General features: G+C 27.4%; 2 protein-coding genes across 3 annotated transcripts; both read left to right on the forward strand.

The window, feature by feature from the left end:
* The first annotated feature begins 4,995 nt into the window (after positions 1-4,995).
* On the forward strand, positions 4,996-12,736 carry LOC114126946 (zinc finger protein 845-like). The gene is made up of 3 exons (XM_027991000.2): positions 4,996-5,803; positions 5,872-6,000; positions 8,874-12,736. The coding sequence occupies exons 1-3, from the start codon at positions 5,639-5,641 to the stop codon at positions 11,667-11,669; spliced, it is 3,090 nt and encodes a 1,029-aa protein (XP_027846801.2). The 5' UTR covers positions 4,996-5,638; the 3' UTR covers positions 11,670-12,736.
* Positions 12,737-14,053: 1,317 nt separating this feature from the next.
* LOC114126942 (uncharacterized) lies at positions 14,054-24,747 on the forward strand. 2 transcript variants are annotated; one of them, XM_027990994.2, is made up of 4 exons: positions 14,055-14,345; positions 14,443-14,616; positions 19,180-19,314; positions 21,551-24,747. In XM_027990994.2, the coding sequence occupies exons 2-4, from the start codon at positions 14,455-14,457 to the stop codon at positions 23,528-23,530; spliced, it is 2,277 nt and encodes a 758-aa protein (XP_027846795.1). In that variant the 5' UTR covers positions 14,055-14,345; positions 14,443-14,454; the 3' UTR covers positions 23,531-24,747. The 2 variants fall into 2 exon arrangements, with proteins under 2 accessions (XP_027846794.1, XP_027846795.1); XM_027990993.2 differs by having other exon boundaries at positions 14,054-14,616.
* Positions 24,748-24,927: the final 180 nt, after the last annotated feature.

The raw sequence follows: 24,927 nt of genomic DNA on the forward strand, positions 1-24,927 counted from the left end.
AACGATTTACGTGTATACAAGAGATATCACAAGCACACGATGATATCGATGTAAAATACAAATCAATTAAATGTTCATGTGACTAAGTTGGTAAAAGCTTTGATTATATAGTTTACTATTATATAATAATCAATGATAATAGTATATAAATTACACGACGTATAATATTGGCATGTTATGGTCGTAAAGACGATAAGTGCAATAAAGGCAAAATGTCCGTACTTTTTCGTAAATACTATCTTTATCGCACGAAATAAATGATTATTGATAGATTAGAATTATAGCAATAGTTGTATTTTAGTTATAGCCTCATAGGTATAAAACATAATACGAATATACGTACATAGAAAATACGCAACTATGCTGTCTATACTTCGAAATAATAAAAAACTTTTTGTTATTTCGGGAACAATAACAAAAATAATAATAAAAATTAGAAATTTATCTAAAAATATGTATTTAAGCAGTTACTATCTTTCATTCAACCGAAAACCCCATTTCAATACAAGGCCATCAAACTGAAATATTTAGTGGTATCACTTAGCGTGAAACACTGTATATAGCCAAGCGTGCCCAACCTTTTCCAACTTGTTAGCCACATTTAAAATGTATATTAATTATTATACTGCGAGCCGTATATATTTCATGGTATTTTTTATATTCATTTCATAGATATTTAAACATAGTTTAATATAAATGGTTCATTTTGATATTGTACATAATTAAAAATTCAAAATTGTACGATATTTTGTTATTCTTAAACACTTATAAAAATAAAATTTTTTTAAATTATAATTTTTATTTTATATCTATACGAGTTTCTAATTTTTATGAAATGTTCACGGTCCGGTACTCCAGGTTTGAATTACTCCTGCGGGCCGTGGGTTAGGTATTCCTGATATAGATGTCTTTAAGTATCAACTATTGTTTTGTGATATCAATACGGATTTGAGAATTTAGTAGTCATATTGTATGTGCTATACGATCGTAATTATATAAACGAGATTATTTTATTGCATTAATATTATAAGTCACTTAAATCCAATACCTGAGAAACGCTTTGAATAAAACGAAATACTATTATTTGGAAAAACATCATATTACAATATATTATATCAATTATCAGGGGTGGCTAACATGAACGTGTTCACGAGGCACATGAATAAATACAATTATACCAAGAGCCAAAATGTTTATAAATTGTAATAAACGCTTACCAAAAAATTAAAATGTATAACATAGTAAATTAAGTAAATTTAGATTTTATAAATAAAACGCGAGCCACATCTAAGTATGACGGAAATCACATGCGGCTCGTGAACCAAAATGTGGCCACCCCCGATATGTATTATGAGGTTAGGAACACAATGTAACACGCATAGATTTTAAAATGATAAAATTAAGTTCAGTGAAGTATTTATGTGGGGATAGATCCCCTCTCTTGGCTTTTTTAAGGCCTGGACGCCCGATATAACTGTGGTATAACAGTATAGACAATATAGTTGTTACTTAAGTTATAACTTTGTTATCCTGTGAACTGTGAGTGAAATTATCATTGATTAAATATAAAATATTTGTATGTATGTATATTTTAATTAATGGCATTATACAATAATAACAACAAAATTAAAATAAGACATACTGTCGCGTCGAAGCCGGCATGCCGGGTAAAACCCGGTAGTACCTACGACTATAATTCAGAATATTCAGATAGCACAAAGCTATTATAAGTTATTGATGTACATTTTTGAACAATTCAATAGTCAATACCAATAAAATATTAAAAACTGTAACTAAAATGTGATGTATTGTAGACAACAGCAGATAGTGTTAATATAGAATTGCAAAAAATATAATACATAACATAACATAACATTTACAAAACAAACTCAGAGCTAATTCAATTCTTCAAAATGACTGAATTTATCGATTGAGCAATATTATCGAACCATGGTGTTCTTACCATACGATTACTTTATTTTTCAACTTACTGAACAATTATTTAAACCATATTTCCATGTACCTACCTAACTATTTTTGAAAGTATTTATATTTTTGGTTGTATACACTATAGACTATTCAGTAACAGACAACAGAATACAAAAGTATATTAATATTATATTATACCTATAGGTGTATAAAAACATTGTAACATTATCACTAGGAGATCTACACGACTATACATACCATTTAATTTTATTTCTTTGTCATTAAATCTAATTAAAAGTTCTATTATAACTGTTCCAATAAGTTACATGATAAAATAATATTTTTACAACCGACTATTTTAAGATTATTTTTAATATAATACGTAGATGAACTATCTGTGACAGTGGCATAACTAACACTAAATCTTAGGGGGAGGTGGCTACAGCCCCATCTCAATATTATACCAAATAATCATTATGTAAAATTCTGACTTAATATTTGTGATGCTTCAGCTGTATTTATTCTTTTTTCGTGGTCTTCAGCTGGGGCGGATTTAGATATGTGGTGACTCGTGGGAAGAAAGCATTATGGGGGCCCATTATGCATAAACAAGAAAATATATTTTTTTATTAAAATATCATAAAATTGTGGGAGCCCCTGAGCTGCAGCCCACTCAGCCCTACCCTAAATCCAGCCCTGGACTCTTCAGAGATTATAAAGAGATAATTTAATTTCTCATCAAATCCATCAGTTAGTCTTATTTCAACAGTAGCTAACCGATTTTTGTAATTCTTTATTAGTACTTGCTAATTTTTCAATTTTTGATAAAATATAATCAAGTGTTTCTTTTAAACTGCCTAATTCAGTACCAAAATTAGTATCATTAGCATAACTGTTTTTGTTGAGGATTTCTCGAAAAGTGATACCTAAGACTAGTTTTACATTCAAGACATGTCCATGTTTTGTTATCTTCAAGTAATTGATTGTAATATTAAAAATCGACCTTAATTCTGTGCAGATTGCATGATATTTCTTTGAACAAGTGATATATATGAAATAGTTTATGATGGTAATAATGCTTTATAACACGTATTACACGACATTTCTTTAATGCCTACTAAATAATAACATAACGGAATGAATCGATTAAACGAACAACCGTAGTTCACAAAAGACTGAAGATCTCTTTTATAGGATTTTGTTCAATTAATTGTTGAGTGTAAAATGTATACCTACTATAAGCATTTTCATACTTTTCCGCCTAAACGGTGTACGCCCCAGAAAGGTTCGCCATCTCTGGTTTAAAGCCTTAAAGGTACCTACATTATATTATATAATACCTAGCCACCTAGGTGGTTAGGCGATTAGTCATTAGTGTCATAATATACTTATTTAAATATCTTAAATTTAATGATGACACCCCATTCCAATACACTGCTCAAACATCTCACAAACTCAAAAATTATACCTAGCTTAATCAGACCCGTGAATAAAGCCGGGCACACTATTATTCAAAGAATGACAATCACCGATGTTATTTATATTAACCGATAAAGATTGACAATCTGATTGATGAATATTTCAACCATGTTTGATTTTAAGTAGGTATAGGAAAATTGACAACTATGGTTGCCAGTATAAGCCCGGCTTAAAGGAGAGGTTAACCCCCCACCATTGCCTTTTTCATCTAGATCCTAGGTTATTAAAAGCTACTGATTTTATCGAATTGAAGTATACATGATCGAAAAATTATAAATAATAAATACTTTTCAAATACTTATATAAGTTTAATACTTTTTATATAATACTAATGACACCCTTCATAAAAAAATCTTGCACACCGGCCTGCACTTGGCGATTTGAAAGTGAAAAAAATCAAGTCTAATCTCTCCAATCTTACAATCCTCCTAACTTAAAATCCCAACTTCATTCAGTAGACTAAAATAAATATAATAGGTAGGCTTAAACATCTCAAATGACTACTTGAGAATCCCACTTTAACCAAGCGTTAAACAATTATTAACCTACGACTTTAATTACTTACAGTTTAGACCTAAACTCTATTCCTAAGTCCTAACTCCCGTAAAAACAAAACGTTCAATAAACATTGCTTTTCTAAAATCCACTTCGTACTACCTATTTTATAGAATTATGAGTTACTATGAAGCTCTCAAACACTAAAACCGTAGAGACATTACAATTGATGTGACTACAACAAACATAAATTCATTATTGATGTATTATAATTACTTGCTCTGTAAAAACGTTTACATTTAAAAATGAACCACCCTTGTTTAAAAAAAATAACTCACAAAAGGTTCAATGACCATTTAAATTTATTTATTATTATAGTTTCGTTTCAAAACAAGTTCCAGATAGCCTACCGACGCAGACATCTAAAAAGGAATAGAAGCAGCTGGATGCAAGGACCTACTTTTTCCTTAAAAATATTCACTTTAAGGACACCGCTTCTAGGCTACTTCCCCATCCCTAGATTAAGGGCTGTAGTCCTCTGACACTACTATTCAAACATTTATTTATTGTAGATAACAATCATATCTACCTACATTATCATATTTTATATTATATATTTTATTATGTAAATATATCATTTTATTTCGACAAAAAAAAGGTAAATAACAACTGAGAATATTATAAACTTATAGAATAATAAAAGATTTAAATGTGGTGTTATATTTTTTTTTTATTTAAAGTAGAAATAAAATGTTTCAAAATAACTAACGGTCGACCGTGCCACGGAGCTACTCTACCTATAAGCCACAGGCAAAGGCCATAACTCCTAAAATGCCTATTGCATATAGCTTATATATATTATGTATAACTAGTTGGAATTTGGAACTTGTGTTCATGAATGAATTATGATAAATCCGAAATCGAATCAAATCCTCATTGTAGAGAAATCATGTTTATCGAAATTAAATTATGACATAATACACTCTGTGGCTCCACTGTAAGGGCGAATCAAAGACAACGTCCACCTATTGTATAGTCACGAACCAATAGCGACAGGCAGCAGCTACAATGTTACAGGCTCTATAGCAGCTGAAAGTAGTGTGTTTATTGGTATAGCAGTATGTACTATGTTTACACTTTGCAATCGGCCTAGCCTGGCTAATGAGCTATGGCTTATTAGTTATTATTATTTAAAATAATTAACATTTTTACTGCGGCCTGCCGAGTACAGGTGCTTATTGCTTATTACTTATACAAAATACTGAATATCGCGATTTTTTTTTTTATCGTAGTATTTGACTATGTATAATTTGGTATTTTGGTCATAATGAACGTTATCATGTTGCTGTCATTTGAACACCAATAACGTAGTTGCGCGGTATCTTGGCTGTTAGCATGTTAGCTGATTCGATCTTACTTCTTTTTACTTCGGCAGTTCAGCATTGTTGTCATTTTATGTAAAAGTGTAACACATGGTGCATGTAAGTTATGTAATATTGGAATGTTGAATTCTCATCGACTCGTTAGTTTCGCATAAACTAATATTTCACCGGTTGGACCAAATTGAATTTAATCAAAAATCAATAAATACGATGGTCCGTCTGTCTTTGGCCCACTGCGCTCGTAGCTGAAAACATTAACTGCACTGCCGCAGCCGGTCGTTGCGTTTTACCGGGTGTTGCCGTTCACTCGTTTGGTTTTTGCTGGTGCAGGATTGCACGAAGAATCGTTCGACATGAGCAATATGCAGATGCATTTGCATAGCGAGAATTTCGATCTTTGCAGGATTTGCCTGCTGGAACCAGAAACGAATAGACACATCAAGTTCATACACATTTTTACTCCTAACAATGGAGGTTTAAAACTGAATCAACAGATGATAGATCTTTTAGGAATAAAAGTACATATATATATATATAAGAAAAAAAATCTAATAATTAACCTTGACATTTTTATTATTTCATTTAGGTTGAAAAGGATGATATTAAACCAAAAATTATATGTGAGAATTGTCATAAATCACTAATGAGTTGGATTGAAATGAAGAAAAAAGCGGCCGAATCTCAAATTGTTATAAATTATATAGCTACAAAAAAAGTAAGTGTTGGAGATGTTTTTAACACATTATTTTTTTTTTATTTTAAACATAAGTATCTATTTAGGTAGGTAATAAGTTTTGTATGTATTTGTACAATGCTTCAACATAATTGGTATGTTTTTTTAAATTGATGTTAGTATATGCCTATGTTAATAAGCATTGACTATTTCCAATTATAGAAACTTACATCTTTAATAGGTATGTATTTATCTAAATCCATAATATAAGCTGATTTAAAATGTAATAATTACTTACTCATTTAAGAAGAAACTCACTAGCAGTTTCTATCTTTTAAGTGTATAACAGAACATTTATATTAAGTATTAAGTTTCATAAGTTAGAGCAGCGTTTCTCAAACTGGTACGCAAAAGACTACATGGTGGTACGTGAAAAGCAGTGCCGTAACTAGACTACTTGAGGCCTGTGTGCAAACCAAAATCTAGAGGACATGTGCGGCCGTATTATAATCTCTTTTTGAGGCTCTGCAATATAGTAATTAAGTCCTGTGGCCGTGTGCTGTGCACACTCTGTACACCCGGTTTTTACGGCACTGGTGGAAGACCGTATAGTGGTAAAATTGAAAACAAAAAATAAATATTAGATTCTGATCTCATTGAAAATTTGTTTTTTAATTTATATCTTATTTTACAAAACTAATAAAATTCTAGTATTTTATTGCCTTATTATTTAAAGTAAACATATTTTACTAAAAAGTAAAGTATTTAATTGTAGAATTTGGATCGTTCTATTTTTAGTCATTAGTGGTATGCTACTGATTAATAATATACCTAAGTAGTATGCAAAAAAAAACTGAGAATCGCTAAGTTAAAGTGAATTTATTTGTTATAAATCAAAAGTATCAGTATTTTCATTTATTAGATGAGTTTTATTATTATTTTTAAGGTGCGTTATAGATGTAAAAAAATTTAATTTTAAAATACCTATCTTAAATTAAAATATTAAAAAACACCAATAAACTACAGAAAATATATTTATCTTTAAGGTTAATTGGTAAATTCACTCTAGTATTGAAATTGAAAATGCTAAACTAGATTTCCTAAGCTTGTTGTTATAGTGAATTTGCGTTTTTATGTAATACATATTTTTATGAATTAAATTTATTTCAATAAAACTTGAATTCATAGGTAACATTTTAAAATTATCAGTTGTGTTGATTTTTTAACTGAACCTTATTAAATTATTTAAACATTAATATTTAGGTATAGTATTTTTACAATTATCAAACTTTTGTTCTAGATATTAGTTTAAATTAAACCCTATTAATAATTAAGTTAAGTATTGTTAATCTAATTTGTATAGTTAATTTGCAATAATCTATCTATAATTAATATTTGACTATTAATTAAGACTGTTACTAAAATTTAAAAAAATATTTACATAACAATCTAGATTCTTTTATAAACTTGTATTCTTAAAACAAATTAACAGTAATAATATTTATCTTGATTATTATATAAAACAAATTAATTCATATAGGTAATTATGATTTATTTTAAATTGTATTGAAGAATAGAACTCAATTTAGACTATATTTTTCAAAATAAAAATGTACTTGCACAGAGATCAATTTTTTTGGTGGTGCTGGAGCAGTATTTATCTATTAGCCCTAATGAATCCTTCATCCATATGCCTTCTGTGTAGTGAGATCATGTCTTTACATCTAAGCACCATCAAGGTATGATCTTATTCTGTATAAAGTATAGCAATGAATATTTTGTGTAAATTGAGAGATTAATATTAGGTTTTGACCTTCTTTGTTCACAATCTTAATAAAATTGTACTCAATTAAAGTATTTATGTCAAATTATAAATATCACTGGTATTGAATTTAATTTAAAAAATGGGATAGTATTGCTGTTCAAATTAAAAAATACGCCTTCAGACCTAAATTGAACATATATCCCAACAACCATAATTTTTTAAAAATTTTACCATTTTAAATCAAGGACTTGGGGTGGCATTGATTCAATATCTTCAAAATAATCAGAAAAAAATGGATTATATTGGACAATTTTAAAAGAAAACAAAATTAGTAGTTTTTTTTTTTTGTAATTTGAAAATTTATTATTTTAGAATTGAATTATTCATCAAATATATTTTATTTTCACGTTTTCTAGACTTCATTTTTTAAATATTTTTACTTCATGCTAATTATACACATTTTTTTAAATTAAAAATGCTTAATACAAGGTTTCTCCTACAAGATTTTACCTCCACTAAAAAAAAATATTTTTAATAAATGGTCACAACTTTTTCCTTATGTTAACATTAAAAGTTCAAATTTTTCTGATATCTCTTAAATATGTAAATTATTGTTAAACTAAGAATAAAAATGAAGCCAACAGTTGTTTGTTATGACTTAATAAGCATTTAAAATTCAAAAATATAATAAGTACATTTATGTATAGTGACAAGATATACCAGGAGTGGCTAAAATCTATAAATCAAAATTTATTTATTATTGTTATGAATTTTAAGTTTTTTGATAAGCATTTATAAAAAATTATCAAATTATATAAAATGTGTTTATAAACATTTTGGCTATTGTCATAAATGTATTTGTATTATTATTTACCTTTATCGGATATATATATATATATACAACACTATTGTCTATTTTAATTTCAAAACTAATATTATAGATATTAACATATTAAAAATATGTTAGTATTAGTTTTTTTAATGAATTATTCAGAATTTGGTTGTGAACTCGAGTAATTTGTTTATCCTAATAAATTATATTATAGTATGTAATATACTATATTAATATTAAAAACATACTAATGTAGAATTAAAGCTGTTAAACTTAAATTAAGTTTATTATTTTAAATTATTATGTTTCTGTTTTTAGTTTGGTGTTACTATTCCTGGAACATCTAATGCATCTTATTCATCACCAACTTCAAGGAATAAAGAAGAATCTATCAAGGAATCAACTTCATTCATACATTCTCGATCAATATCAAAACAATCAAATAACAGCAGAACAAATTTAAATGGTTGTAGTAGTATTAGTAGTATTAACAGTTATAAGAAACAAGGTAATTCAAGTCGATCATTTTTTACGAATCATTCAAAATTAGCATCTGCTGATAGTGAATCAGATGATGAGACATCTTGTTTAGAAGTAAGAGCCCCAATTGAAATAATTGAATTATCATCGGACAGTGAATGCGACGACAGCTATATTATAAATGATTTAAAAAATGAAAATGAAGTTGAAAATGAAAAATTACACTACTGTTCTATTTGTCAAAGGAAGAATATTTTGAACCATGATTGTTCGAAATACAATAAATCTCTCTTAACTTGCTTGGTACCTAATTGTAACATTTTATCAAGATCATTAAAAGATTTTACACCACATTATCGACAACATTTTGGTTTATCTTCTTCGGCAATTATGTGTCCTCGTTGTTATCAAGAAATGAAACAATCTGATAGTAGTCATGTATGCTGCCATACTTTCAATTTATTTAAATGTTATACATGTAGTGTGGTATTTAACAATATGAAAGAATTTGCCTATCACAAATTAAAAACACATAATGGCCGATTAATGAACTCTTATGGTAATTATTTATGTTTTTATTGTGAAGTATCATCTGCGGATCTAACAAACATTATTGAACATACTAAGCATTGTCTTGAAAATCAACAAAAAAATGCAACTGAACACAGTAAAAAACTAAAAGATCCTACAAAAAGTGTTACTCAATTATTACCTGTTAAAAAAAGTAATATGAAGAATACATTGGAACGTAAAAAAGGAAATGAGAAAAAGATTCCCCGTTCATCAACACATATACTTTTTACTTGTTTGAAACCGACTTGTAATCTTATCTTCCAAAATTTTACCGTTTTTAAATTTCATCTTCGTGAGCACTTTGAATTTGGGAATAAATTGATGTGTTGGCAATGTTGTGCACCATTTTCTGATCTAAATGCTCTTAGATGCCATCAAGTAAAAGGTGATTGTCGTACTCCTGAAATGTTCAAGTGTTATGAATGTTCTGAACAATTTAAAGATCTTGAAAGATTAAGTATTCATAAATATACCATACATAATGGTAATTTAATAGCAAGTAAAAAAAATAAGACTATTAAATGTATATACTGTAGTGAGGATATTGATATTCATAATTTGAAATCTCATTTGGTTACATGTCAATACAACCTAGGTAATCCAGTTAATACAGATGTAAAAATTAAACCTAAATCTGCCTATGCTAAAAAACATAAAGGCCCTTTTAAATGTGTAATTTGTTGTAAAGTGTGTCTTACAGCAGCAGCATTAACAAGTCATGTTAAGATTCACAATCCATCTCCACTACAAAAAACTGTGAAAAAAAGAATGAGTAATACATCTTTAAGAGCTGAAAATTGTCCTGAAGTGTCTAACTCAAGTAATAATCAAGAAACTGATGTAGAAATAAATAAAAATAGTACTTCTCAACATGATACAATTGTATCTATTAATAATGACATGGCCAACATTGGTGAAAATAATGAGTTGGATGTTGAGATGAATACATTATCTGGTAATTCAAGTAATGAAGCAATGGAATCTGTTAATTATGGCATGTTTCCAATTGTAAATACAGTTTTTAAATGTAATAATTGCTCTAGAAAATTTAAATCAAATTCAACTTTGGCAAGACATAGGCGATTTTGTTGTAATTCAATACCAAGTACTTCAAAAAGTAAACCTCACAATTATTATTGTACCAAATGTAAAAAGTATTATACACGCCTAACTTTTTCTCAACATTGGAGAATACATCATGGAAAAAGACTCCAATATCATAAATTTAGACGGTATTCTTGTAAAAAATGTCCCTTTAAATTTATGTACAAAATAGCATTAGCGATGCATACTGAACATGTGCATGGTGATCTAGACAACACAATTGCTGTTATATCATCTAATATAACTCCTACTAACTGTGTAGTAATGTTACCAGTTATATCTGAAACTACATCATTGGCTAACAATATTCCTGAAACAACTATGGAAAGCAATGTATCAATTAAACAAGAAGCAAATGAAAATACATTATCAAATCATTGGGAAGTGACTAATAACAAATTTAAAGAAAATATAATTGAAAATAATACAAATGAAGGAAATAATGAAGTTAATGATTTGAAAAATAATGAAGTCGTTGAATTGAAAAATAATGAAGTCGTTGAATTGAAAAATAATGAAGTCGTTGAATTGAAAAATAATGAAGTCAATAACTTGAAAAATAATGAAGTTAGTGCATTGAAAAATAATGAAGAACAGAGTACAAGTAATAATAATGATGATGGAGATGATGAAACTGATGTTTACACTACACAAAATATAAATCAAATTATTGACACATTGAATTTTAGTGAAACAATAGAAAATTTACTTTTTGACGAAGATACAGTGGCAGTTAATAATATTTGTTCAATGGATGATTCAGAATGTGACAACAATTATATTGATAAAACAAACTCTAAAATAGATAATAATGAAACAAGAATATCCTCTGTAAAAGAAGAAGCGAACCAAAATTGTGGCGAATCGGTCTCAATAAATGAGACCCAAAATGTTAATCATGTAAATGACAACAAAACCAATAACTCAGTACAAGAATTCCTTACTTCAAGTGAATAAAACTCATGGAAAAAAAAACAAAAGAAATATTGACTTAAAATATCTATTTTACAGGTATTTAATTTACATTGAAGAAGTTCATTATATCAAACATAAGTAAAATATAAATAAAAATATCTTATTATAACTGAAATGAAAAATAAAAAGTTCTGCACTGAAAATATTATTATTATTTTATTTTTATTTGATAACTAATATTTTTTGTAATGATAAAAGTTTGTTGAAATTATTTTCGTGTCATAAAATTATCGAAGTTTTATAAACATATTAAATAACTGAAAAAAAAACTATTCCCTTAATATACAATTACATTTTTTTTTTGTTATTATTTAATTTAGTAAATAAGTAAAGTAGATTGATACAGTAGATTATGTACTGATTTTTATTTAAATTTTGTATTTTAATATAATATGTATTCTTTGTATAATACACCAAAATATCTAAATGAGAAGTGACTTATTAAATTTAATTGTATCATTAAAGCAATTAATTTATTTTAAATGTATGTTACACTATTATTTTGAATGTTATACATGATTAATTTATAAGTATGGATTTTTAACTCGAATAAATTACTAAGTTTTTATAATAGTATTTACTTAGGCTTTCTATAAATTTGTGTTAGTGTGTTATTTGTGTAAAAATATATACTGACCTGTATTAAATAAACTTGTATCTGTTATATCATTATTTTATATTATAATACTTAATACTTATAAAATATCTCTTAGTTATGTATTGCTAAAAATATTTTATTAAATACAAAATTTTAGTTATTGCTTTAAATTTTTATATTTTTTTAGGTATGTTAAAAATACACTTATTAATGTTGTAATATTCATATTACAATATTGAACAAAATTTCATTTAATATTTTACTATTGTTGTGGTCTTTACCTATCATCACAAAATAAATTGCAACTCTTATTTGTTATGATTTTTATTTTCCTAATGGAAAATTACTAGTTGAGTGTATTGTATAAAAATAATTTTTATGAGTTTATATTGTATTACACTTCTTGATGTATAAAATTGAATTCAATATAATATATTTTTTTTAATCAACATTTCTGTCAATTTTATATTTTACTTTTAAATATTGCTTGAATTGAAGTAAGGTTAACTGGTATTTATTCATAATATTAAGATTATTAAAAGCTTTTTATCATACCTACTAAATTCATTGTTTATTACCTACTCATCCACCCATTATGATTTCGAAACAATTGCCTCAAAAAAGCTTATTTCAGCACCACTATTAAGTACATGATAATGTATTTTAATTTTCTATTTTATCACATAAAGTAAAAAAAAAAATGCAAGTAATTAGAAAAAGTATTTAAAACTTTAAAAGTGTCTATAATATTATGGTATTTACTAAGTACATATTATACTACTTTTAGCTGCTGAAATTCAAATATGTACATATTTTAAATACTTTGAAGAGTAAGTAACTATTTGAATACCTTCAAAACTCAAAAGTATTTTTTACTAATCTAGATCAAACAATATTTATAGTCTTTACTCATTGGAATATACGATTAGATAATGACATTATTTGAGTGTTACTGTGTTAGAGATATCAAAACTTATGCATGCCAGTATTATTATTTATTAAAGACACTTCGGCGTTTTATCCAAGTAAATACATGTATTTTATAAAAGTTTATACATGTTAAATAGTTATTTCAATAAATTCAAAAGTTAGAAATAGTTTTTGTCATGCATACTAAATACTAATAATAAGTATATAAAAACTAATAAATCCACATTGTATTATACATATTAAATTATACAAACTATGGTTTTAAAAGTTTTAATAAAATGTTTATAACTTTTATGTATCAGGCATCAACTATTAGCATGTTTGTAAATCACTTTATGACAGGCCATTAAGACATAGAAAAAAAAATGTATGTCAATTCTTCATTTTGCCACCATAAAGCTCAAATTATGCCTCTGCAACTAGTTGTTCCATGAAATTGTTGAGTCTTTGAAGCGTATTATAGAATTTAAATATTTATATAGGTACCTACATGTTTCTTTTGTGTACATATTTAAATAAAATATTATAATTATGTTCAGTTTTAGGATTAGACACCTATCCATTAAGCAATTGCTTCAAATAATCCTATATCCTGTCGGCTGCCACCACGCCCTGCGATTAGGTTTGATCGAAACACGTTTTAAGTCATAAATCGTTATCATTCAAATTTCATATTGCCGCTAAACACCTGGAACGGGGTATAATGCATGGTTGTGTACGACGTAAATTTGAAACGTTTTCCATGGTCCTTGGAACGCATTATACCACGCGTCTGTTTTGGTACCCGCCATTCTAACCAAGGAATAAGGATGGAGGTACGTAAACAAACCGGGCGACCACGGCTCGTTTTTCCTCAGTACGACAGTAGTACAGTACGTTCCCCACTCACTCGTCACCACTGTTTTAGTGTTTATACAGCAGCTGCCGTATGCGACCCCCACCACTCCTACCATTTTCAGAGGTTTTTTACAGATCTGATGCTGTTTGAGCGTCCCCAGCCGGCCATTTGATAATTGGTGTCCATTTAATTAATTGCTGAGTCTCGCCGGTATTTCCATATTTCTTTCTTCTTCTTCTCAGCGTATGTGTTTTTTTGCTGTTCTGTCTTGCGTTCCGTTTGGCGTTCCCAGGTGAGTATAGTTCATCGTTCAAAAGTTGTGTAACGCAGTGCTTGCGTAGGATATTGGAAATCCACATTGTTGGTTTTCACATCTATTTTTCGACTAGTCGACAACAACAATGGAACCCATACTACCCATCATCAGTACGATCGTCCTCAGCCCGGAAAGAATGTGCCGCATTTGCCTAACCACAAAGCAGACGGAATCGCCGTTCGTCGACGTGTTGGATCCGAGATATCCCCATCTTGCTGGACTCGTCAAGCAATTTTATGGAGTGGAAGTGAGTTTTTGTTCACGTGCATCACGTTTATTTCATACTTGTTTCTTATAATCCTATCCTATCGCGATGTTAGGTTTTTTTTTTAAAACCATTGGTGGCAAGTGGAATACTACCATTTTCTGTACACCCTTGATAGGTATGTTAAGGTGCATCTGATATTATTACTCTAGGTTATGTTATGGGTTGCACGTTTGGGCTATTGCGTGTCTCGTTATTATAATTTTTTTTTTTTTTTGTGGACAAAAGCGCCATATTTACATTTTATCTTAAGTTTACATTATACGACGTTTATCGTTTGATTGATGTGTACTGTATTCTGGTTACCTACCTTCTACAGTACTACACTATTCGCATTGCCGCTAATGGTGGTAATAAAGCTGGGCAAGTTAACCAACTGTTTTAATAGTTTAAATAAGTTATCCTAAAATTAAAAATAATGAAGCTAAGTCAAAGTTAGTTTTAATTTTTTTTTTTTTTTTTATTATTTCCTTTAACTTAACTCAAACATTTTTCTGATTGAAAGAAAAATTACTTGTTTATATTCTTATTATTATTTCTTATTAACAGACTGGTTTCTTCCAGACAATTCTTAAAAACAGTTACCAAAAAATATATAGCTTAATTCAAAATATTATAATAATTTTTTACAAAATAACTAAGTTCGAAGTAATAGAAATAAGCAACTTTTAACTTAACATTTGACTTTTTAACACGTTGACCGCTGGCGGTCATTCAATTGGTATTTGTTATACGCCAAGCATATTTTTCAATGTATTCCAAATTTGTATATCTCAAATATTTGAAAATATAGAAAAATAGAAAAATAAAAATTGAAAAAAAATGTATATCAGAAAAATTGTAATGATTCCCGCTACGCCACGGTCCTTATTTTAGTGCATTATTGTAGCGCCATAGAAAAGTTAATAATGTAAAACCAAGTTCATATGTGGTCGCCGGTGGTCATATGGCGTGGTAGGAATGTTGAACTATGGGCGCCGGCAGTCACAAATTCACAATATTTGAGAATTGCAGATGACCGTCGGAGGCCATGTGGTGGTTAAAGTGTTAATTAGTTACTGTCCAGCTTTAAGTGATAGATGGTTATTGTGCCATTGAAAACATTGTATCTGAAGGTAATGTTTCATTGCAGTGTTGAATAATTGAACACTGTGGCGTCTAGACTCTGAATCGATATTTGACACTATATGTTGCAGAGAAACTACCTTTCACAATATAGTTACCCAGTTGTTGTATTCTACTCAAAGTGTATGCCTTATGTATACATTTAGTGTTAAGAAAGATTTATGGATTATAGGACATCGGTTAGTACAAAAATATTGGTAGCACTACTGAAATCTTATAATCCGTAACATGATATTATATAATGAAAAAATAATAATAAATCTAAAGAAACAATGTTATGATTGTGCCATTCCAGTAGTGTTCTATGAATTGTGTTTACTTTATAAAGGTAATAGAAATTATAATTTTCCAGGAAAAATACCAAGAAATATACCTGATAAATTAAAATTGGTAAACATCAATAGCAATATTGATGGCTCATTAATTAGTGTCATTTAACAATCAATATTATTTTTATTTACCATAAAGAAATCAAAGCTTATATTTTTTTTTAAATCATACAATCTATACATTAATAGTACAATCAGGATGAGTGCTAAATGATTAATAAAATAACATAAATTTGTTGAAGAAATTATCAATTGCCAGCACTTGGGCTGATGTTTTTATTTTTTTTATATTTATGTAGGTACGATGTGTCTTTAAAATCCTGTGTTACTCTTGTATAATGAAGTAAATTTTCAAAAAGTTGAAAATAATGACAATTTTATAATTTCTCATCAAATATTTCTTTTGTTATTATACAGTTCTAGTACTTTTAACCTTCATAATTATATTTAAAACTGTACTTCTATTACCATTTACCCATTTTAATATTAATCTATTGAACATAATAATATATCAATATATTATATACCAAATCCAAAATACAAATAACTTTATATTTATGCTAATCAGTATATGTAAAATATTTATCTCTGGAATAGGTAAATGTGTATTTTTATTTATTATTAAAAATGTTCTATTCTTACACTGACTATAAATGTTGAGTCTTGAATGTATAAATGTCAACATTTAATTATTTTAAGAAAAATATATTAAACTACAATTTTCAAGCTTAAATATCAAGAGTACATCAAATATTGATCCCACCAATAACATTCTTAGAAGTGTAGTATCCAACATTTTCTGTATGTTATTGGTACGTGGAAGCTAAAGTAATCAGCATCTATATATAGAACATAATAAAAAAAAGAGTATTTTTAATTGAAAATTTGGATCCTTTTAGTATTTGATATTTTGGCTGCATAATTATTTAAATGTTTTGGATATTATTTCGACTGGCATGTATGGAACCACTTGTAAAATTACCAATCCTTTTTTGAACACATATTATCATGTTAAATAATAATTGATTACCATAATGAAAAATCATGGTTTTTATATTAATATATTAAAGTGGCTACTATTCATGCTACAATTATCTTAAACTCAATTAAAGAAGAATTATAAGTTTTGATTATCATCTATTATTTACTAAATAATAAATAATATTTGAGAATTAAAAATTATAACTGTGAATCAATAGTTTCCAATAGACGTTTTAGATTCTGAACAAAGTGATGAATGTATTGATCTTACCATGGTTTTTATTGTTTTTTTTGTGTGTGTACACCATAACTTGTCAAAATAATACTTCAATTAAAAACTAATATCCACCAATCCATTGTAGGTAGAATTTTCCAATAGTTTTCAAAAAAATTAATTTTTTTTTTAAATATTACTTAAAACTAATCACTGTTCATACTTGAAATTTTCTCCATATGTTTATATTAACGTTATCTATATAGGTACAGTTAAATTTTTAGAAGATGGCTTTTTTTGAGCTTTTTTTAGACAAATGAAATTCTAAATTTTTCCAAGGATTTCTTTTTGAAATGTCAATAAAAAAAACTTGAAAATTTAATACAAGGTTTCTTATAACTTATTCTGGTATTTGTCCATTATCACAACTACCTCAATGTTGAACGCATAGCTTGCAATGCATGTCTATTTAATATGTGTATAATAATAGAAAACTATCCAAATTTAATGTCAATGTATTTATTGATAATTTTGTTATTTGTTAGCAAAACTATGGGCATCATCTCTTTTTAACTCTGTGACCTACCGTACGTGGTGTTGCATAACAATTTGAGAAATATTTTCGGTTTGAATGTCACTGGCAACGCTGTCCCCTAGGCTCTAATTATTCCTAATAGAATTAGAAATAGAATTCACTTATATAATGCAAGATTAGAGTGAGACACGGTGTCACTATAACCCAAATATGTGGTAGTTGTGATTACGCATATGTGGCCCGCGGTAGTCGCGATAACGCACAAGTACTGTTATTCTTATTGTAGTTAAAAAAAATCACAATTTTTTTTTATAAGTGTTATATAAGTTCAAATTTTTACAAAATACATCAAAATCACAAAATTTTACAAATATTTTCGTAGGTAGTTGAAAATTCGTGAAATGTTTTGTATTAATATCCAAGGTTAAAAAATTCAATACTAAGTTTTCCATAAGTTTCCCTTCAAATAGCTTTAGAGAAAACTCGAAGCGTCATTATAAGAAAAAATGTTATGAGTGTTTGAATTTTAAATTTTTACAAAATTACATAAGGCTAGGATCACATTACGCATTTTGTTGGTTGCCAACCAACAGGAGCTGAACTGCAACACTCAAAATAAAATAGGTTTAAATGTAAAACATGTTATCAGGGCTAGACTAGACCGATTTGCAAAACCGTATAAAACCGTTGGGATGCTACTGCAATATGTTGCGGTCGAATCGACAAAACACATGGTGTGATCCTAGACCAACAATAACGATTTTAAATATTTGTTATTCTTCAAATAAGTCGTAGATACTTGAAAATTTCACTAGTTTTTAGATTGGCATTTTCTTTACATAATTTAATTTTCAAAATATTTTGTTTATTTTTAATCTATTTATGGGCATTTAAAATATTCGTTTTTATTTAGTTTTTTTTTTATAAATATTGATAAAATTTTTTGGCTTAGTCAAAATACTTGAAAATTTTATACTTAGTTCCTCATAAGAATACATAGGCCCAATTTTTTTAAAATATATATTAGGATTAAAAATATATTTAACTTCTACCAAGTAAAAAATTAAAATAAAAAGTAATAATATTATTTAATTAAGCCAGAGGTTCCCAAACTATGGATCACGCTATATTTTTTTATTAAAAATAAACATATATTTTTTGTTGTAAACAACTAATTCACTAAAAAAATAGGTTTTTCAATTAAATATTGTGGGTGGACAAATTTTAAAAAACTCCCTAAATGAGTCGTACAATAAAAAGTTTGGGAACCTCTGAATTAAGCAATAATTATAATGGTAAATATATTAAAACACAAGTATAATAACTGATAAAGTAAATTTTTAATGAAATTATAATTTTAGATTAAACACAATGATGTTCATAGAGGCAAATCTACTAAGCTATGTGGAAGTTGCAGGAGCAATATAAAAAGATGGCAAGACCTTGTCTTTAATGCTCGAAAGTGTCAATTTGTAGTGGAGTTTTTAGCTGATAAGGTATGTTGATGATAATTAGATGTTAAGTATTGTAAGGTAGCAAATTTTAATGCGTTATAAAAATGTATAGGTTTATTATAGACCTTTCAATTACATATGCAGTTGAATTTATTTTTACTCTAGTAGGCAGTAGTATAACTTGAACTTGAGGGTTTCTAAAAGGCCTGTAAAAGATGGTAGTATCTTCTTTTAAATACAAAAATTAAAACATCAAATTATATAGCAATGCTAGAAAGAATACGCTAAAACCTAGTAAAAAAAAAATATATATATATACAGTTTTAATAGGTATTTAAAACAGCATGCAGTATATAAAAATTAACCTTTTTAAAAGATCCTTGATTTAAGATAATTAACATCTCATGGTTTTTAATTTATTTCCATGATTTAAATAATTAAAAAAAAAATAGACGTTCCTTTGGAGTTCTGGCTTAAATACATCACTGTTAGTAGTTACTAGGTAGGTACCCACGTGTATATCCTGGTTACTTAAAGATGACACCTTGTTGTGTCTGAGGCAGAGACGATGATCTACCCCATAACGATTTTATAGTTCAGTACTACATAAAGTTAACTTTCATGGCTGTGACTAAGTTTTAGTAAACTATTTGTGAATCTCCTACTAGAAATAAGAAAACATTAGAATAGATTTTGTCATTGAAGTGGTCATGGTAATAAATGTGTTAAATTTTAATTCACTGCATTTAATGAAAGACTATTCTAAGCATGACAGTCTGACAGCCTATATTTCTAAGAATATTTTATTTATAGGTATATTGAAATATTACAAGGACTTATTTTTCTACAACTACAGTAAATTCTTAAATTGAAAATGTTATGAATCTTTAACTATTCGCTATTATTAATTATTCTTATAAAACTGCATAATATTTTTAGTAATATAATAATTATATTTAAAATTCAATCCCTACCTTAAGGAACTTTTTAGTTTTAAAATTAAATTTTTTCTAGTATAATATGTAACATCATTCTATAATAATGATAATAATTTTAATTAAAATAAATTGGATTTTAAACTTAAGTTATTGCAATAGATACCTATATACCTATAATAAACTAGATTACTAACTAGTGATAACAGCTGATGCCAAAAAAAGTCATGTTGGTTGTGGGCTATGCATAGATCTTACACTACTAGATAAGCAATGAGCGTATGGAATACATAACAAGATAGAAGGCGCTGTTTGATTACCCGATTACTCGTACACACAGTAATATTGGTAATTCCATAGCATGGGTTATTTATGTTGTCTATTTGAACTATTATTAATGATTTATTAGTTATTTTATTAATTCCTTAATGTCACAATTTATTGTTACATAAATATTTCTAATATACATATGCACGCCTGTCGTCCAAAACGGTTTACATCACTGTGGAATGTTGTTACGCTGTTCGTAATTCCGTTATTATTTACAGTTCCTGTCTAGTAGTATAAGGTCTATGATATTTATACTCTATATGATGTATTCTGTACCTATACTATTCAGTGAAGTATTCAATCGTAGTAGTTATCAACATGATAATCTATACATTGATGATACATTTTAATTTTATCAAACCATTAATGTATAGATTTCCAAGTAATAACATATTTAAAGAAAAAAGGATAGCACACTGGTATATATATTGGGTTAAAAAACTAGCATTTAATCTTAAATCATTCATTAATATTTTTTTGTTCAACTATTTGTAAAAGAAGGTTTAAATCAGATAAAAAAAAAATATTAAAATTTAATGGCAAAAAGTTAAAAAAACTACAACAGGCAGTTAGAAGGCAGAATAAAAAAATTACTAATATTCAGATATCTTCATAAATAAGCAAAATATTTTAAACTGATTACCCATTGATAAACAAGGAATAAATGTTAAAAATAAAAAGTTTGTAAATCTTAATAATATTTATGTTTATTAAATTATCAGTTATCACAACAATAAAAATTAATAAAATACCATAACCCACAATCAACATGGCAGAAAATCAGCATCCAATTTATGCTAGTAAGCAATCTAGTTTATTATTTATATCTGCGATTTACACTGACTTCTTTGATTAGAATTCTGCTGTTTTACCAATTTCAACCACGGCACTATAGCTGTGATTTCAACATAAAAACCAGTCGGCTATTGTATAACTATTTTATACCTATATTTATTTATTGGTATGGTTTTATTTGCCATAGAAATTATATGACATTTGTTTCTTTTTCCCAGGTTGAAGAAAGTCAACATAATGTTTCAAAAAAAAGGAAGCAAACACAATCAAAAACCAGGAAAAGAAAAGGATCGCCAATACTTGAAATTCAATTCCCATCTATATCCAATGACTTGATTCAATCGCCAACAGAATCTATTGATTCTATTCAACAGTCTACATCAACAGAAATTATTCCATTTCCACCAGCATCAACATCAACAGAAATTATTCCATATGTATCAACGTCAACAGAAATTATTCCATCAACAGAAGATCCACAATTGTGGCATACAATGGTAAATGAAATTACAGGTAATTCATTTCCATCAGAAATGTCCACATCTCAAGCTTATAATGCAGAATATGCAGAATATTCTGTTTGTGTATTTTGCATTTACCAGTACATTGAAATATCACGAAATATGTATAATAAATATATAAAGTTATGTCCAAAACATTCGAAACCTTATACTTGTTTAATTGATGATTGCTACACCGTATTTCCCAATAAAGGGGTTTTTATGGAACATTATAGTGCTCATTTGAACATCAGAAATACAGATAGTTTGTGTCGTAAATGCATGCTTGTCTTAACTTCTCCGAGTTCAACTACGTCAAATCATACTCACCAAACATTATCAGACTTCTTCAAGTGCTGTTCAGAAAAATTTCCAACTATGCATAAGTTTGTTGTTCATAAACTAATGAAACATGATACATTTGTGATCTCAGCTCACAACCGATCACCTATTTCAAATAAATTATATCCATTTGTTATGTCTCCACCAAAATGCAAAATTGAACCGATTGATGCAAAAGATGATGTTCTTTTAACTACAACAGTAGTACAAAATGAGGTAAATGAAGGAGGAGAACGTGAAAGTAGTTATAAGTGTAAAATTTGTTCCTTACTTTGTTTTACTTTGAATGAATATGTTGAACATTGTAAGAGGAAACATAATAAACAATTAACATTAAAAGAATCAGGAATACAATTATGCCCTTTGTGTGATATAGATTTTTTGTGCTATAACTTTGTTGAACATGTTGAAAAATGCACAAATACTATGAAAGTTGGTGATAAGAAATTGAATCATTTTGGATGTGTTTATTGCAAAGTGGTTTTTACAAAGGTATCTGCTAGTATATTTCGCAAACATGTTCTATTTTGCAGGACATTTAAGGTAAAATGTATTAATAACATAGCTTATAAGAGTTGTATAAATTGTAATTTCCAAACTACTGATGATAATTCAGCTGTATCACATGCAAACAATGAGTGTATATACTTCCAAATGAAAATGAAATTTGCAATTGGTCCCGGTGAAAAACAGAAAGTTATGGATCGAATGAATCTTTTAGAAGAATATTCGAAAGAACTGGGGAATAAAAATTGCACAGACAATGAAATAATACTTCCTAGTACTTCAAAAGTAATATGTGATTCAAGGAGACGACGAATGCTCAAATGGTATAACTATTATTGTTTTAATTGCCATAACGCTTTCTTTGATAAACATATTTTTTATTATCATTTGAATGGGCCACAATCTGTTTGCCGACCTTCTTCATTAATCTATTGTACAAGATGTGTAAATGACTTTTATTGTGAAAAAGATTATACTCTACATTTGCCTAATATGCCTAAAGCAGCACCTTTGGTCTCAATAAAACCCGAGATAAAATCAGAAGAGATTGATCCAAGTTATTATATTGAAGATATTATTATGGATAGCTCAGTAGTATTTCCTAATCAAAGTGATGATGAAGATGATGATATCAAAGTGTTTGATATGAATGGCATTAGACCTTTTCAAGAACAAACAATTACAATTAATGATATAAGAAGTAATGCTCAATTTCAAGAACAAGAAGTTTCTAATTATGATAATACTGATCAAGAAATGGAGTTTAACTCCAACGATGAGTATATGCAATGTGTAGTTGAAGAGAAACCGGATTTAAATCAAATAATGATAGATAATAATATACAATAACATGTGAATATCACATAAATTCCATAATGTTAAAACTAAATGTATAGTTTTACATCAATCTTTTTTACTTACATATAAATTCCAATATTGTTATTTATATTAATTGTATAATTTCTGTAGCTCATTTTAAACAAATCCTATAGCTATTAACCTAAAAATTACCTATTCCATATTAATTATTTTTCTGTCGAGAAGTAGGAAGTATATTTGTAGACCTATAATCATGACTTAAATTTTTATAATTATTATTTAAGTAATAATAAAGTTTATTCATTATTTAAAATTTACACTAGAATACTTTTTACATATTTTATTTATATACTTGGTTTTGTTTGTTGTTTTTAATGTTAAAACCTTAACATTAATTTGAAATACATAATTTCATACTTAAAATAGCATGCAATAATAGCCATTAAAAAGTAAAGTTCCATTTTTAGTTACACTATTCTTAGTTAATCTATTCTCGACTGATTAGTTTTTATATATATATATGTATATGTATATATTAATTTTGTGTTAAAAATATAGCCTAAATATATATTATTTTATTGTCGTATGTTGTTATAAAATACAGCATTTAAATGTAATATTTTTATTATTATCATTATTATTATTTGATTTGTACATACTTGGATATCTATTAAGTAATAATTTGAAAAAATATGTTATAGTTAATTCTGTTTAGGTTATAATTTTTTTTTATATACTTATAATATGTATGTATTTTACTTATTATGTATTTATTGTATTAAGACAAGTATGACTGTGTTTAATTTAACTTAGACATTATTTTAACTGATTTGACCTTATTTTTGAAGATGTTTTTCTTTACTATGTATATATCAAGCTTTTACATATTGTAATAAATAATATAGTTTTTTCTCAATTCACCAAAAGTATCCCTTTATACATATTTTTCTGACCAAAACTCGTTAAGTCAATATCCTCACTAATTTACTGTCCATATTGTAATTTATGATTCTGTATAAATGACAATAGCAACATAGCACTATTGTTTATCAACAGCCGTCAAATGATGTCAAACCAATGATTGAATACATAGCGTTAACTTGTGATTGTCATATTGTAATCCACATTGTAGTCTCATGCACGAAAGCGATTCTATCTTAATCAGAATAGACAATATGAATGTTGATTGTAACACTTTAATTTACCTAAAATGTCATGAAGGTAAATTATATTCGTTTTCTCTAGTTTTTTATTAACTATATCACACCCTTTAAATTCAACTTGGTTCTTAAACTATTACATAACATAGAATTTAAGCTAATTTTTCTATATAAAAAAATAATTATTCAATAATACAATTTTTTATTTATTAATTTTTTTATAACAAAACATTATCATTAAAATAAAATTTTTCTTTTTGAAGTTCA

This window comes from Aphis gossypii, chromosome 2 (assembly GCF_020184175.1).
Source record: "Aphis gossypii isolate Hap1 chromosome 2, ASM2018417v2, whole genome shotgun sequence".
Classification (NCBI taxonomy): domain Eukaryota; kingdom Metazoa; phylum Arthropoda; class Insecta; order Hemiptera; family Aphididae; genus Aphis; species Aphis gossypii.